At 50.9% G+C, this 14,814-nt stretch overlaps 1 protein-coding gene across 3 annotated transcripts in view; it reads left to right on the forward strand.

Moving 5' to 3' along the window:
* Positions 1-369: 369 nt before the first annotated feature.
* Positions 370-14,814, forward strand: part of P4HA2 (prolyl 4-hydroxylase subunit alpha 2) — a gene marked incomplete at its 5' end in the record, with an annotated part of 31,186 nt that continues 16,741 nt past the window's right edge. Inside the window, 8 exons of one of the 3 annotated variants that reach the window (XM_079702305.1) lie at positions 370-466; positions 1,077-1,173; positions 1,457-1,608; positions 4,600-4,737; positions 8,220-8,459; positions 9,748-9,941; positions 10,725-10,901; positions 14,708-14,778. In XM_079702305.1, the coding sequence (XP_079558431.1) occupies positions 385-466; positions 1,077-1,173; positions 1,457-1,608; positions 4,600-4,737; positions 8,220-8,459; positions 9,748-9,941; positions 10,725-10,901; positions 14,708-14,778 (1,151 nt within the window). The remainder of the gene's footprint in view (positions 467-1,076; positions 1,174-1,456; positions 1,609-4,599; positions 4,738-8,219; positions 8,460-9,747; positions 9,942-10,724; positions 10,902-14,707; positions 14,779-14,814) is intronic. The other 2 variants (XM_079702306.1, XM_079702307.1) reach the window with 2 other exon arrangements.

Consider the following 14,814-nt stretch of genomic DNA (forward strand, 5'->3'; position numbering starts at 1 on the left):
AGAGGTCTGGGCCAGAATCTTGAACTGACAGACTGTTAGACCCAGAGGTGACTGTCGTCCATGGCCCCCACCTCCATTCAGCCTTCCCGTGTTGTCAGTGGTTACCAGAAGTCGAGAGGCAGAACCTCTCCCAAGGGCACTTGGCCTCCCAGAGCAGGGGACAGAATTAAGCATACATCTCTGGTTCTATACCCTGGCATCTTTCCACTGGTGGTCCTGAATATCTTCCCTGGCTTCTGTGTGTTAGGTCAAGATTTTGGCATGTTTGAATGTGTGTATATATGTGCATATGTGTATGTGTATCCTTACCTAAGTTGCTTTTTACCATTGTTGATCTAATGACTACTATCACTGAATGCCTTGCAGACACTGCCCTCTGTGACCATGAAACTCTGGGTATCCATGTTGCTGGTGGCCTGGTTTGGTGTCCTGGGCCGTGTGCAGGCTGAATTCTTTACTTCTATTGGTATGTGCCAACAGGACTGTTGTCTACCTGAGCAATCCTTGGCTCATGTGCCAGGGGATGTCACTGCCTGAGGCCTGTTCTCATTCAGGGTGGGATGGCCTCATCCACTGGTTTTGACCAGATCTGGGGAGAGCTGCTGTTTCCCTCTCTGAGCCCTGATGACCTGGATGTCCTTCCTGGGAGCCAGCTGTCTCAGCTGAGCCTCCACCTTGGGTAGTGCAGGCTGCTCCTGGGCTGCCTGGCATTTCTGACCAACTTTCTCCTGGACTAGAGAGTAGTTCTGAGCAGAGAAGCCCCCAGGATGTCTATGTCCCAGTAACATGACCCAACTGGGTGGCAGTGGGAGAATGAGATTTGGGGTTTCTTCCTTAAGGTGTCCTCAGTGCACTTAACATTCCCGTGGAGACTCTGCCTCTCTCTTCCTGAAGCTGGGGGCCAGGACCATACGAATGTCTAGGCCTCCTTTAACTCTAGGTCCCCATGATCCCAAGAGAGTTGATATGCACTTGGCCCAGGGGGCTTGCCTCTGTGCTGATGTTTTGTGCCTCAAATTTGGGAGCTGGATGTCCCTCATCCATTTCTTACTGGCCCTTTTTTCTCTCCCTTGCAGGGCACATGACAGACCTGATTTATGCAGAGAAGGACCTGGTGCTGTCCCTGAAGGAGTACATCTTGGTGGAGGAAGCCAAGCTCTCTAAGATTAAGAGGTGTCTAATGTCCTAAATCCCCACACCCACCCTGAGCCAGCCGTCCTCCCCTGCCCCCCCGCCCCTGGAACCCATCCTGGGTGCCCATAAGAGGAAGCCCTTGAGGGGGCGATGTGGGGCTGGCCTGGAGGTTACTTCATGCCAGTCCCCCAGAGTAGCTAAGTATGTGGGCTAAGGACTCACTGCTTTTTCCTTTTTAAATAGAGACCCCCTGAATCTTACCAGGAAAATTACCATAGGTCAAGATCCGTGTGTTAACCTTCCTTTTTCTCTGGTTCCACAGCTGGGCCAACAAAATGGAAGCCCTGACCAGCAAGTCAGCTGCTGACCCTGAAGGCTACCTGTCCCACCCTGTGAATGCCTATAAACTGGTGAAGCGACTAAACACAGACTGGCCTGCGCTGGAGGACCTTGTCCTGCAGAACTCAGCTGCAGGTGAGGAACAGTGAGCAGGTGGTTGGGTGAGCCAGTATGTCTGTGTGCTGGCACCTGGGGAGTGTGGTTCTGAGACTGGCCTGGGTCGGGGTGTTGGTGTGCACGTGCAGTGTGTGAACATGCAGCCTGCCAGTCCGGTGGCTGTCATCTCTGTGGGGACCTGGCCGTTGTCTGTCCTTGCTTTTAATATGTTATAATCATCAGTTCTTGGGGATTCCCTAGTGGTCCAGTGGTTAGAACTCCGAGCTTCCACTGCAGGGGGCACGGGTTTGATCCCTGGTCAGGAACTAAGATCCTGCATGCTGTGCTACGTGGTCAAAAAAAAAAAAAAAAAAAAAAAATCAGTTCTTGCCTTTTCCTAGTGTTTTTGGGTCCCTTTTTTTTTTGGTAGTGGCTCTTTTCTAATTACGCTTTAGTAATACATATTTATAGAAACGTTGGAAAACACAAAAACAATCGTATAAGAAAATTACAGTTCTTAATCCAATTGCTTAGTGATAATCACTGTTAAAATTCTAGTCTTTTGGGCTTCCCTGGTGGCGCAGTGGTTAAGAGTCCGCCTGCCGATGCAGGGGACACGGGTTCGTGCCCCGGTCTGGGAAGATCCCACATGCTGCAGAGCGGCTGGGCCCGTGAGCCATGGCGCTGAGCCTGCGCGTCCGGAGCCTGTGCTCCGCAAGGGGAGAGGCCACAACAGTGAGAGGCCCGCCTACCGCAAAAAAAAAAAAAAAAAAAAATTCTAGTCTTTTTACACATGTATATACATTTAAAAAAATGGAATCATACGTATATATCGTGGAATGCAAACTTATTTGCTTCGAGGGACCAAATGAATTAACAAAAGTAAGACAAGTGGGCTAAGTGGTGGGACCAGTGCAAGCTGGGGAGCACGGGCCTCATCTAAATTCATTCCCATTCATATCTTTTAGAAAGAAAACATTATCTGTTGGCAGATTTGTGACATAAGCATATACTGTTTTCCTGAATTTTTCAGCTTCTCTATATGTCCTTTAAATGTCCTTCTGCAACATGGTTTTAATGGCTGGACAGTAATATGTCATACTGGTGTAGTGTAAAACTGGTCAGGTCAGTGGATGTGGAATCGTTTCCAGATTATCAGCAATCTTACACATATCTTTATGCCCATCTCTGATTATTTTCTTATGATAAATTCCTATAAGTGGGATTTGCAGGTTACAGTATGAACTTATTTAAAGCTTTAACTGTGCTTAGCCTTTTACTATGGTAGTACTTTCTGTGCTCTTATATTTTCCTCTTAGCAGGAGATGGTGGGGCAGGCCTGGAGGTGGGCCCTTCTGATTCCAGCCTTGAGCCCAGCCCCCCGGACCCACTTTCTCTTCTCCCTGAGTTGGAAGTGCTGATTAACTTCAGACTTATCGTTGTCTCTTGGGGCTGAGGCCTTTTAGCCCTTATGGCCAGACTGGGCTGGGCTGGGCTGGGAGCAGGGTGGCCTCAGGGCAGGGATTGGTGAGCTCAGCCGGGCGGAGCTGTGCCCAGTGAGCTCACTGCCTCCAGAAGCCACGGCTGCCTTTCCCAGACCCTGCCTCCCAGCCTGAGCCTGTAGCTCAGAACTGGCTGGCCTGCCTGCAGTGCCGGAGAATAAGCCTGCCCATATGATCTTCTGTTCTCAAGCCTTGTTCTTCATACCCATCCCCCACCGTCAACATCTGGTTCCTCTGGAAAACCTTATAATTACCCGGAGGGAGACAGGACAGCCCCAGACAGCAATACGTTGTTTTCACCTCTTTCTTTCAGAGTTCTTTCCCATGAAATGGGGAGAGGGGGAGGCAGGGAGACATGCTAACAATGTGGCTTTTTCTGGAAGCATTTTTTTCCCCTGGATTTTAAACTCATAGAGTCCCTGACCATGCAGCCATGAGGAAGACAGGGTTGCAGCATCTTGGTCCCTGAGTTCCCGGGCAGGGCTAGAAGTGGGTGTTTGAGCCTGAGGTTGTGAGAGTAGGTGGCTATGGGTCCTGCTGCTCTGGGGAAGAGGCCAGAGAAGAAATGGCCTTGGACTTCCCCTACTAATTCTCATCTTAGGAGCACAACTGAAGCCTCTGAATCAGCATGGGAGGGCCTGGCCTCCACCTGGAGTCCTGAGATTGCAGGAGGTGTATATCTTGCTTTACAACTAGGGCTTGGAGTCCCCAAACAGCTTCCTTGGGTGCTTCTGTGCTCAGGGGCTCTCCCAGGCTCCAGGCTGTGGTCTTGAGCACCACAATTGGGGAACTCATGCCCTGAGCTCATTGTGGGTCTGAGTGGTCGGAGTGCCCTAGTAAGCAGAGCAAGGCCCAGTGTGGTCTCTCAGGGGAACCATGCCGGGCTTGTGCAGCCCCACCTCAATACTGACCTTGGTCAGATGATTATCCAGTCCCTAATCTTGGCGTGGGGACAGCACCAGACACCTCCAGGACTGTCATCATTACCTTTCTGGATGATAAGGGCCAGTGGTCAGTAATGAGTGGCCAGCTGGGCTCTCTGAGTTGACCACTTCTGTCCCTTGGGCTGTTCAACCTGAGATGTAGGCTAGGAGTCTGTGATTACCTGGCCAGGCTAATAATCCTGGATCAAGGTTTTCCATGTGATTTGTTTTCCACTGAGTGGTCAGCAAGTCCTCCCTGAGTCCTTTCCTGTGTCCCTGTCAGTTACCCTCACTGTCCTCTTTTCCTTCTATCTCCACGCCAAGACCCTCAGATTCCCACGTGTTAATTAGTGTTAGGGGGCCTTTCTCTTCAGTTCCAAATGAGCAGCACAGGCACTTGGTACAGTGAGGAGTGAGAAAGGGGAGGTCTCCCTGGACTGGAGCCATCAAGGAGGGCTTCCTGGAGGAAGGGGAAACAGCCTTTGAGGGAAGGGGCAGGGAGATTGCACTAGCCAGAGACCCTCCGGTGGGTGCCTGTCTGGTTCCAGGTGGAATTCTATCCCTGGATCAGGGTAACCTTTTGTTCTCACTCTCTCCTTTGGAAGGCTTTATTGCCAACCTGTCAGTGCAGCGACAGTTCTTTCCCACTGATGAAGATGAAACAGGAGCCGCCAAGGCCTTGATGAGACTTCAGGACACATACAAACTGGACCCAGACACAATTTCCAAAGGGGAGCTTCCAGGTAACTCACCACTCCATGCAAAGCCTGTCCAGCCTGTGTGTCTGCTGTGGTGTATGGACAAGGATGGAGCCACTGCTGACTCATGGTCTCTATGCTCAGGCTCACCACGACCTCTGGCTGTAGTTCTTTCTTGGGTTTCCAGTTGTTGTCAGTCCTCTATTCCCATGACAGCTGTCTCCCCTCACCCCCTGCCCCACCACCTCCCTCCAGTATTAGCCCAGGCCTGTCCTCTCTCAGCTCAGAGAATGCCGAGGTTGTTGCTCAGGACCTCCTTGGTCTCTGTCCCCAGGGCACCACTCAGGTCTGCATCCACACCCACTTCTATTCCCCACCCTCCGATTTCATCTTGCCTAAGACTGATCTCTGGATTCATTGCCCCATGTCCTGTGTGCCCTCAGTTACAGTCTCTGCCCCTGTTCATTCTGTGTCCACCTCTCTGGACTCTCCCCCCTGAGCTCACACACATGCTCTGTTCTCGCTCATCTAACAAACCCCTCCCTCAGGATCCAAGGGCCTTTTGAGTCTCTGCTGCTGACTGATCTCTTCTCCCTCCTGGCTAGGCAGCTGGAGAGTCATCCACACTCTTTCTCTACTTCCTTGGTTCCTATGTCCTCCTGAACACACAAAGTCTGGTGTCTTCCCCCCCCCCCATTGGCCAATCCTGCCCCTGCAAGGTCACCAGTGGCCACTTGGCTGGTAAAGCCAGTAGACAGGTTTCAGGCAGAATGTTCTTTAGCTTTTCAGCAGCATTTGGCACACTGATTGCCCCATTCTTCCTGATAGTCTCCCCTCCTTTGAATTCTGGGGCACTGATCTTGGCTGTTTCTCTTTTGGCTCCTCTCTCTCTCATTTTTTTATAGGCCCCTTTTCAATTCGGTTGTCTGCCTCAGTATGTTTATAAGAAGACGTGTTGGGGTTTGGTGGCTCTTAAAGGCCAGTAAACCCAGGGATTCAGTTAGACTCCATTAGACCTTGGATGCCACCTCACCCGTGGGGACCCTGTAGGAGGCACAGCAGAGGGAATCACGGTGAGGGGGAGGGATGCACTGTGTTGCCGGCTGGTCAGGGCCTGGAGCCTTGGTACTGAGGAGTCCAGTGAGCCAACAGGAAGGAGTGTAGACTTCTCCTTAATCCTCACTCAGTCAGGTTTTGGACCAAGCCAGGCCGTGAGGCCAGAGAGAGAAGATGGCTTGGGGCACCTGCAGGATCTTTTCACCCTGTAGCTGTGAGAATGGTTGTTGGGAAGAGAGAGCCAGGCATTGACCTTTTATATTCAGTTAACAGACCCGTGCATATCCTGGAGGGGAAATGAGGGGTGGACAGCAGTTGTTCCCCAGGATGCGATCCCTACCTGGTGTCTCCCTAAGCACCTTCTCCAAGTGAGCCCAACCATTTCCATCACTTGAGGTATCTCCTGTACATGGATGACATGCGGATCTGTGTTCCCTATCAAGGCTTGTCTCCTGAGCTTTCAACCAGTGCAGGCAAATGGCTGTGGGACATCTCTACTTGGATGTTCCATGGGCTCCTTAAAATTCACGTGTCCCAAACTGAAATCCTCATCCCTTTTTGAATCATCTACTGTCCTTCCTCCTTATGTCAGCAAAAAGCACTCCATCCACTGGCTGCTCTGGATTCTACCTCCCTACAATGTCTTTTGTACTTGGAGGCCCTGACTCCAGCCTCATGGTCACTTCTTTCTCAACTGGATTATTAAAATATTATTCTAATTTATTGTATACCTCCAGCTCACTCCTTAAAATCATCCTCCATGTCGTCTTAAGCACATATCATTTTACATGTGTTCCTGATCACAATGCTTAACTTTTAGGGCTAAACCAAATTCCTCTTAATGTGTGGTCTTTGTGGTCCTGTGTGGCACCATCTCCCTGGCTTCCTTGTCTGTTGTACTAAGATTTGCCACTGCTCAGCTTCTTTGTTCATCCCACAACCTCTGCAGGAATACCTTTACCCCCTTCAGCTGGGTTTCATCACGTGTGATTGCCCTTCAGCCCTCAGCTCTGCTGGCATTCTCCAGGGAGCACTGTCTAGGGAGCAGACTTTCCAGTTGGCTTCTGGGAAGGATGCTGAGTGTCTGGGAGCCATTCTTGACATTCTTGGTATCTGTGAGACATGTTGATAATAGCTACTGATTATTACCACTCTGGGGAATCATAGGAGACATTTTCATATGTCGCCTTGTTGAATTCTTGGCGCAAGTCCTCTAAAACTGATGGTATTATCTCTATTTAGAGATAAGGGACTAAGAATCAGAGGGGCTACGTAACTTGTCCATAGTCACACAGTTGTGGGGTGCCATAGTTAGGCCCACACAGACCCTGTTTTGTCCAGCTCACTCAGCTGTGTTATACTGCCTCCATCAGTGTTCAGTTCCTTGGCCTACAGAGCCAGAGATCTGTGGAGGTATGTGGAGAGTGAACAGGCACTCAAGGACCTCCCTACCCCAATCTGTGGTCTGCCTACTAACTCTGTCTTGTGTTTACTCTCCCCATTTTCCTGTCCCACATTGTCTGTTCCTGAGCCATCATGGCGAGCAACGCTTGGTCTCTGAAGCAGCCAACACATTGCAGCAGGGGTTTCATCCTGTACATCTTGGACATCAGGCAGCAAGAGCCTGCTCTGAGGCAACTCTTCCTTGTCAGCCATGCCTAGACTGCTCTTGATGGGGTTGTAGGGAAACTCCCTTGCTTTCCAGGGAGGGTCACAGCCTAAACCCTGCATCTCCCCATAGCTTACACACCACATCTCCTTTTTGACTTGAAACTCTCTTCATGGTCACTTTCCAGCGCTGAGTCAACAGCAGATGACCTGTGGTCACAGGACCTGCTTAATTGATCTTCACCAAGGGCCCCACCACCTAGTGGTCAAAGCTGGCACTGCAGTGTTATCTCTTGGTCTCCCCTGGCATCTGTCACATCACTCCTGCTCCTTCTGTTTCTTTCTCAGTGTTATTCACTCTGTCCTTTCTGTATAGGTGGTCTCTGGGGCCCTGGCCTCAGCCACCTTCTCTACTCTTTCCTGACACTATTTCTGGAAGCGATTATCTTCATCCATGGCTTTACCTGCCACCTAAGTTCTTTTTTTTATATATTTAACTTATTTTTCTGACTTCCAGTCTCAAATGGCCAGCTGCCTCATAGACATCTGCCGTGTGGCTCAGAGGACCTTTATACTCTCCTGAACACTATTCCTTGGGCTTCCTCGGCTCTTCCGTAACAAAGGACCCTTCCCACTTGGGGAGTCTGAGGTTAGGAGATAGGCTGTGCACCCCAGCCCGAGGCAGGGCCAGCCTGGCTGTGCTTTCCGTACTAATGGCCCTTGGAGGTGTGTGGTCTGAAATCCTGGTGGGGCTCTGCTGGGATGATGCCTCCCACCCAGGGACCCAGGCTCCCTCAATGGGGGAGTCTTTCTCCCTAACCCAGAGGCTCTTTGAGCCTGACTATTTGCCTCACCTGCTGCAGGAACCAAGTACCAGGCTGTGCTGAGTGTGGACGACTGCTTTGGGATGGGCCGCTCGGCCTACAATGAAGGAGACTATTACCACACAGTGCTCTGGATGGAACAGGTGCTGAAGCAGCTCGATGCAGGGGAGGAGGCCACCACATCCAAGGCCCAGGTGCTGGACTATCTGAGCTATGCCGTCTTCCAGTTGGGTGACCTGCACCGTGCCCTGGAGCTCACCCGTCGACTGCTCTCCCTTGGTAAGGAGGTTCTAGGGGAAGGTCAGATGCAGAGGGGGAGGTAGCAGGGGAACTGGTCACCCTGCTGGCCACTACCTGACTGCTCTCCAGGAACTGAGCCAGTCTGACCTGCCGCCTAGCCACTGACTAATGCTTTGCTGCTTTCAGGCCCAGTCCAGCTGCCAGCTAGCTCTTCGCCCACTGTAGTTCTGGCCTTAGCCCTTGCCCAGTCACTGAAGGATACACTCAGGCCTATGGCACCCGTGGCCCTACACATGGATTCCTAGTCCATTTCTAAATAGGAATCCAGTGCTGTAGTGCATCTGCTGCTATATAGGGTGGAGCCTATACTACGTCAGGAATAGCTCGAGAGGCAAGCTGTATTTCAGGGTTGCTGCAGTGACAGTGACCTGACGTGTTAGAGGCCTGAGGTCTAACTGGTGGACTTGCCATGGCTTTGGTGATTTCAGTTGTCCTGTGGGGTTAGACTGAAGGGGATCAAAAGCGCTGTGTCTTAAGAACCCATTTGTTCCACCTCTTACTAATATATGGGCTATCATAGTCTGAGATTTCACAGACCAGCAAAGACTTCCTTTCGCTGCTCCTTTTCATGGGCTTTGGGTCTGAGACCAGCTAGTGTGAATGTCTGTAAGATGGATGTGGGAAGAGAGCTTTTTTGGACTCTGTCGTGTGAGTAAGAGCCTTGTACAGGGAGTCAGGACACCTGGATTCCTTTTCTGAATAACCTAACCTTAATCTCTAACATCTTTGGGCCACAGTTTCCTCATCTGAGGGGTAGCACAGTAATCCTGCCGAGCTTGCTCCTTCTTGTTTTGAGGCCCACAGGACAAAGCTGTGGGAGTGTCATGTGGCCCTTCTTGCCACCAGTGTTTCAGCCTGCCTTCTAGCTGTGGCCAGCATGTGATGTGGTCACCAGTAGTGGATGTACTCTAGGGGACGGCTGTAACTACCACACAGCCAAGTGGGGAGGAGGAGGCAGAACTCTGGCCTGCTTCTCTGGACCTGTGTCCTTGGGACTTCCAGGGAGTTCCGGAGGAGAGCCGCATCGGTGGCTAAGCGTCCCCCGCGCCCCCCTCTTGTTGCTCCTTTCTCATCTCTGACCAGAGTAGGGAGAACCTCTGTTGGCCTTTCCTCTACGACCAGCAAACCCTGCTTAGGTGCTGTGGAAGGCAGAATGCTGCGTGCGAGTGAGCTGCTGGGAGAGAAAACCACTTACAGAATAACTTCTCTAAATGACCTAACAGATGTTTGTGGTTTCTTTTTGCTTCTTCTTCTTTGCTTTTTCTAGACCCGAGCCATGAACGAGCTGGAGGGAATCTGCGCTACTTTGAACGGTTGTTGGAGGAAGAAAGAGAAAAGATGTTATTAAATCACACAGAAGCTGAGCTAGCACCCCAGGAAGGCATATATGAGAGGCCTGTGGACTACCTGCCCGAGAGGGATATCTATGAGAGCCTCTGTCGTGGGGAGGGTGTCAAACTGGTGAGACACATGGATGGGTCAGGGCCCAGGCTGTGGGCCTAGACTTTGGCTCTGGACAGGCAGATCTGAGGAAGATGTTCCTCTGTCTGTAGGTAGTTTTCTCAGTTCTTGGTATCATCTGCTGAGGCTGACATGTGGGTGTGCTCTGAGGTATAGGACAGGAGACTTGTCTTCCCTGAGGTCCCAGGCAGAGTTTCAATCCTCTGAGTTATAACTGAGCTCCCCTCCCCACCCCAACAGGGCAGCTTCTGCTTGACTCACTATTCTGAAGAAAGCCATGAGTGTGGATGTGCCTTGGGCCCCCACAGAAGTCATGATCTCTAGCAAAGACAAGGCAGTTGCTAGAGCTTGGTATGGGGTACCACTGGCCTTTGAGAGCCCTTGGACCCCAGTGCTTCCTCAAGGAGGCTCAGGTGTGAGACAGTCTCTCAGTCTTCTCCATGCCCATGTCTGCTTGGCTCCCACTGGCTCCTCTGTCTGGAAAGACTTCTCCCTGGCCCTAGCCCTCCTGACCTACTCACATCTCTGTGAGAGGGGCCAGGGATTACACCCTGCTACAGGACTTGTCAACATAAGGTATTCTTGGGAGGGAAGAAACATTGCATGATTTGTGGGGTATCATTTCATGCCAGTCAAACTGAGGGGCTTTTGTTTTCTTCTCTGGTGAGGCGGGAGGGAGCGGCTGCTGGACATGGGGTGTGAGGCCAGTGTCTGCAGCCAGCTAGCCTGGGACTGAGGGTTAGGACTCACTCAGTTCAGGGCTTGTTGCTCTGTGCTCCCCAGACACCCCGAAGGCAGAAGAGGCTTTTCTGTAGGTACCACCATGGCAACGGGACGCCACAGCTGCTCATCGCCCCTTTCAAAGAGGAGGATGAGTGGGACAGTCCACACATCGTCAGGTACTACGATGTCATGTCTGACGAGGAAATCGAGAGGATCAAGGAAATTGCAAAACCCAAAGTAGGTGTCTCTGCAGTTCCTTCTTGGGCCACTCACTCCTGGTACCATGGGGCAGTTTAGTTGCTTACCCGGCTGGCCTTTGCTTATGTCTTGCATGAGTCCACTGTCGGGTACTAAGGTACTACAGACTCAATTTGACCTTGAGGGTTCATAGTCCAGTGGGGAAAGAAAATTGAGGAACCAGTATGGACAGACAAGGGCTGTGATAGAAGGGCACACTGGAAGCAGGGCAAGCCCACAGTGAGAGGTGTCACCTCACCGTGTTGGGGGCTGGTGTGTTGGCTAGTTTTTAGGAAGTTATGCCTTGGGGCACTGCCAGGCTGGGTCCTGTGGGTCTCCTGATCAGGATTGCAAAGAAGTGATTGACTTGGAGGAGCACGAACATCTCTACAGTATTGAGTCTTCTCATCCAAGAGCACTCTGGGTCTCTCTATTTATTCATATCTTTAAAATTTTTCTTCACCTAAGCCCTGCACTTTTCTTGTTAAATTTATTCCTAGGCAGTGTTTTTTTTTTTGTTATTGTAACTTCACAAAAAACTGTTTCTTTCATCATTATGTTTTTACTGGTTACATTATTAAATTAGTTTACTATTATATACTAAACTATTGATTGTAAAAATATATTTCATAGTAATAGCTAATGTTTACTGAGTTGTGAAGTGTGGCAGGCCCTGGGTTGTTTTTTGTTTTTTGGTAAATTTATTTATTTTATTTTTGCTGTGTTGGGTCTTCGTTGCTGTGTGTGGGCTTTCTCTGGTTGTGGTGAGCGGGGTCTACTCTTTTGCGGTGCACGGTCTTCTCATTGCAGTGGCTTCTCTTGCTGTGGAGCACGGGCTCTAGGCAAGTGGGCTCAGTAGTTGTGGCACGCAGGCTCAGTAGTTGTGGCTCACGGGCTCTAGAGCACAGGCTCAGTAGTTGTGGTGCACAGGCTTAGTTGCTTCACGGCATGTGGGATCTTCCTGGACCAGGGCTCAAACCCGTGTCCCCTGCATTGGCAGGCGGATTCTTAACCACTGCACCACCAGGGAAGTCCCGGCAGGCCCTGTTCTAAGTCCTTAACGTATGTTAACTGCTATGTCTACTTAGCAGGCTCTGTCATCATCTTCATTTTACCTGCAAGGAAACAGACGTGGTGCAGACCACAGCTACTTGTTGAACTCACTTATTCTTCATTTGGTTTTTAGCTAATTATCTTGGGTTGTCCAGATAGTATTAGCATCTGCAAATAAGAAAAATTTTGTTTTCTCTATCCTAATAGTTATAGTTCTTTTGTTTTTGTTGTCTTCTTGAACTGCCCAGAGCTTCTAGAGCATTTTTACAATAGGAATCTTTGTCTTGTTCCTGAATTTCATGGAAATTCTTTTGGTATTTCATTGCTAAGTATGCAGTTGGCTGTTGGTTTTGTATATATTCATCATGTTACAAAATTATTCTTCTATTTCTAGTTCATAAAAGATTTTCTCCTTTTTGACATCTTTCAAAGAGAACTACTTTCTGCCATATCCCCATCCTTCTTCGATCACTGGTGATTAGAAGGGAGGATCCTCTATTGCTCTGCTCCTAATAGAACTGCAGAGGCCAGGAGGCCCAGCACTCCTGGAGAGATCTAAAATAGGGTCCTATCCTAGGCCCTGGACTGTATCTTGGAACAACCTTGGCTTGAGATACTAGGACATCTCCGGCTCAGAGTCAGTTCTTAGTGTCATTGATGTCACTGAGGGAGGGTCTAGCCAGTGTGTGTGGAGAATGGGGACCAGAGACCCCCCCCTGCCCCCCTGCTTCCATTCCCTGGACCAGCTCCAGATTCCTCCAGGAACGAAAACTGCTTTCTTGGCTGTCAGGTGAGAGAGGCACTGTTGTGCCATGACCTCCTGAGAGAGTTCTCCCTTGTCTCTCTGACCAAAGCACTAAAACCTCTCTGTGTGTGTGTGTGTTGATGTTGGGTGCATGTGTGCACATGGGTGTGGCTGGGCAGTGTGGGCAGGGAGGAGCGTGTTGGGAAAACTTGTCTTTGAACAGAAGCCATGTGAAGAGCCAAACATGTTGGCTATTACAAGCTGACCTCTCCTTTCCGGAGCCTGTGAGGGACAGATGCTATGCTGGCTTTGAAGTAGGGCCCATGAGCTTAACTTGTCCTGTGGGGAATGCCTGGCAGCTGCCTGTGGGTCTCTGGTCTGCTTTCAAAATAGCCCTGTCTATCCCTGGGAGCAGAGCCCCAGCTGCCCAGAGCCTCCCTGTGGGTGTCCGGCCAGTGCTGCAGCTCACATGTTTGGATGGGGTCTAGCTGCAGCTGCAGTTGTCATCAGGAAAGAACCATAGATACGATCTCAGGGAAGCTCTCTGCTCTGGGTGCAGTGCCATCTTACCAGAATGCGCTGCAGCAGCTCGTGTCCAGGTTGGTTGATCTCACCTCCTGGCCAGTCTTCTTGTCCATCAACCCCCTCCATCTCTTCTGCCACCTCTTGCCCTGACCTCTCCCTTACATCCTCACTGGCCTCCTTCTTCCTGCTTTGACGCCTCCTTAGCCAACCCTCCATGATGTCTCCACAGTGATCCTTCTTACATTCAGATTGTGGTGTCCCTTCCCTGCAAAAAGCCTTCCCTGCTTCTCATTGGTCATAGGTTGCATCCAGCCCAACCCCCACTTGCTTCCTCAGCCTATTCTCATCTCTTTGCTCTGAGTTCTAACCCACAGTCATAGTGCCACATCCATTTTCACCTCTGGGCCTCTGCATCACTGTTCTTTCCCTGTTCCTGTAATGTTCTCCCACCTGGCGAACTCCTACTTACCCTTCAAATCTCAGCTAGGTGGTCCCCCGTGTAGGAAACCATTCTGGACCCTGTAGACTGAGCTCCTACAGACGTTGAGCTTCCCCTCTCCCAGCACCTACCATGCTGTGCTGTGATTACCTAGCTAGTTTTCTGCCTTCCCCACTTGACTGAGTTGTATGAGGGCAGGGGTCATGTCTTGGTCACCCAGCAGTGCCAGGCACATAGTAAGCACTCATTAGGACAGTCCACAGCCGAAGCACTGGGGGCTGGCTCCAGGCAGCAGGTCCTTCCTGGGAGTATCACTGCACCAGTCTGTGGAGACTGGGGGGATATGAGGTAGGTGAGGGTGTGTGAGTGTGTGTGTGTGTGTGTATGTATGAGCGAGTATGTGGAGGTGGCTTCCAGGCAGCAGTTTACTTATTGCACCTTGTAGATTCCTTTCCTATTCTATCATCTGACCTTGCAGGCCTCCCAAGGTAGTGAAAACTGTGCCTTCTTTTTTGGTTCCTTGGCAGCAGTGGGAGGCCAGCGTGGGCTGGTGCAGTAGGAGAGTGTTTGGGTAGGTTTCTGGGCAGAGAAGGCCGCTGAGGTTCAGAAGGACAGTGTAGTTGACCACGTTGAGAGGAGCATGCAAGATTGAGGCTCAGGGATGGCAGCACAGTCTGAATGTGGTAGGAGCAGCCAGGTGCAGGAAGGTGTGGTGGGTGGGCCTGGTGAGAAAGGGGCTGTCCAGGCAGATGGGCAGATGGACAAAGCAGACTCCATAGGCATAATTCTGCAGACAGCACGGACCTGGGAGGGAGCAGGGGCAGGCAGCAGCCAAGCAGGGTAGTGGCCAGGGTCTGATAGAGCAGGAATTTGGAGGCCCCAGACCACTGCCCTGGCCTGGCTTGCAGGATCATGGGGCCTTGGCTAGAGCCACTGACTGCAGAGCTCCTTCCCGCAGTGGCCTGATTGGCAGATCAGGTCCCAGCCTCTCCAAGAAAATATTCAAGGCAAAGAATAAGTCTGTCCTTTCTTCCTGCCTTCCAGCTTGCACGAGCCACTGTTCGTGATCCCAAGACAGGTGTTCTCACTGTAGCCAGCTACAGAGTTTCCAAAAGGTTAGCAAAGGTGATGGTGGTGGCGGGGTGGCTGCT

This window comes from Hyperoodon ampullatus (assembly GCF_949752795.1).
Source record: "Hyperoodon ampullatus genome assembly, chromosome: 4".
NCBI lineage: Eukaryota > Metazoa > Chordata > Mammalia > Artiodactyla > Ziphiidae > Hyperoodon > Hyperoodon ampullatus.